Raw genomic sequence first — 1,609 nt, 5'->3', positions numbered from 1 at the left:
AAAGGAGCCAACCGCTAATTACATAAGCCCCCATTGGCCTCCTCTTATTGAATTATATATAATTAAATAGGATTGGGAGTCTCTTATATTGACCTCGTTTAGGGCTATTTAACACTATTAACACTATTCTTTAGGGATTAGTTAAGTAGTTGAATAAGCAGCAGCAGTAATAACTTTTGCTTATATAAAATAATAAATTTCAATTTCTGTTTTATATGTTTATTATTAGACATTAAGACAAGAATAAAAGGAGACTGAAATTATAATAATTAGCAGTCCTTTGTAAGTTAAAATAAATAAAATAGATATAATTAATATTAAGAACATGATGTTGGTTTAGCCTGAACGCATATTAGGGATTTTACACATGCAAATTAAACATAATATAATATTATAAAATAATAAAAATTATAATATGTAGTGAACAAGTGAGTAAAATTTGGTAAAAAATAATAATTAATATTATAAGTATTTTTATAAAATTTAAAAAATTAGAATAAATATAATAAGATTTAATATTTCCGCGCCTTTAGGCGCGGGAGGGTTAAAAATATGAAATTATATTGATAAAAATATAACCAAAGTCAGTTTAAGGTAGTTGATGGAGAAAGCCCACCAAGCCTAAGATCTGTAATCGATTATAAAAATAAGAACGATCACGTTGGTTCTGAAAAACAATCAACATCTTATAGATGCAGCAGTGGAGAATATTTGGCAATATTCGAAAGAATGACCAAGTTCCTAATACGATGCTATTTAAAATATTATATAATTATAAATATATAAATATAATAAAAATATATAAAATATATATAATTAAGGGCAATGCTGCATTGCAGCGATGTCCCAAATCTGCGGCCGCTTTGCGGCCGTAGAATAAAAATATAAATATAAATATAATAATAATAGAAATATTATTATTTAATAATAATATTATTAACAAAATAAATGGGAAAAACAATAAAATCGTAAAAAAATACTATAATGAAGTATTAAAATTAAAATTTTAATAATAATATAAAGAATATTAATATTAAAATTAGAATAATAATAATGTCTTAACTCAAATTCGTGCCAGCAGTTGCGGTTAAACGAAGGAGGCAGCGTTAGGTGGATTGGCTTAAAGGATCCGTAGTCAGATTAAGAAATAATAAATTAATAATAAAGCCGTATTAAATATGGAAATATAAATATTAAATATTTATAAAAATTATTAAAAATTATTTCTAAAATAAAGCCCTATCATTATAATAAATATAATGTAAGATTTATAATAAAAATAAATTTTTAATTGTTAAACGATTATAGGTAAATTAGAGTAAAATTATTAAGAAAAAAGAATTAATCAAATAAAGATAAAATTTAATGAATTGATTAGGACAGCTCGAAACGAAGGTTTTTTTCTATATTTTACTGACTGTGAGGGATTAAGGCAGAGGGAGCAAAAAAGATTAGATACCTTAGTAGTCTCTGCATTGAACTATGAATATTTTATTTATTAAAAAAATAAATAACAGGGAAACCTTAAATATTCCGCCAGGAGAGTATAGCTGCAAAGTTGAAATTCTAGACAATAGGCGGTTTAGAGCTTCAATAGTGGATTGTAAAG

General features: G+C 24.8%; 1 protein-coding gene across 1 annotated transcript; it reads left to right on the top strand.

Annotated features, from left to right (window-relative positions):
- Nucleotides 1–325: 325 nt before the first annotated feature.
- Nucleotides 326–856, top strand: ASCRUDRAFT_16057 (uncharacterized protein; the record flags this gene model as incomplete). Its single annotated transcript, XM_020189394.1, has 2 exons — nt 326–330; nt 470–856. A coding segment is annotated over exon 2 (162 nt), but the record flags the coding sequence as incomplete, so codon positions are not given.
- Between the last annotated feature and the right edge of the window lie 753 nt (nt 857–1,609).

The sequence above is a fragment of the Ascoidea rubescens genome (genome assembly GCF_001661345.1).
Source record: "Ascoidea rubescens DSM 1968 unplaced genomic scaffold ASCRUscaffold_52, whole genome shotgun sequence".
NCBI lineage: Eukaryota > Fungi > Ascomycota > Saccharomycetes > Ascoideales > Ascoideaceae > Ascoidea > Ascoidea rubescens.
The sequence above is the reverse complement of the archived record's forward strand: the minus strand, read 5'-3'. Positions and strand labels throughout refer to the sequence as shown.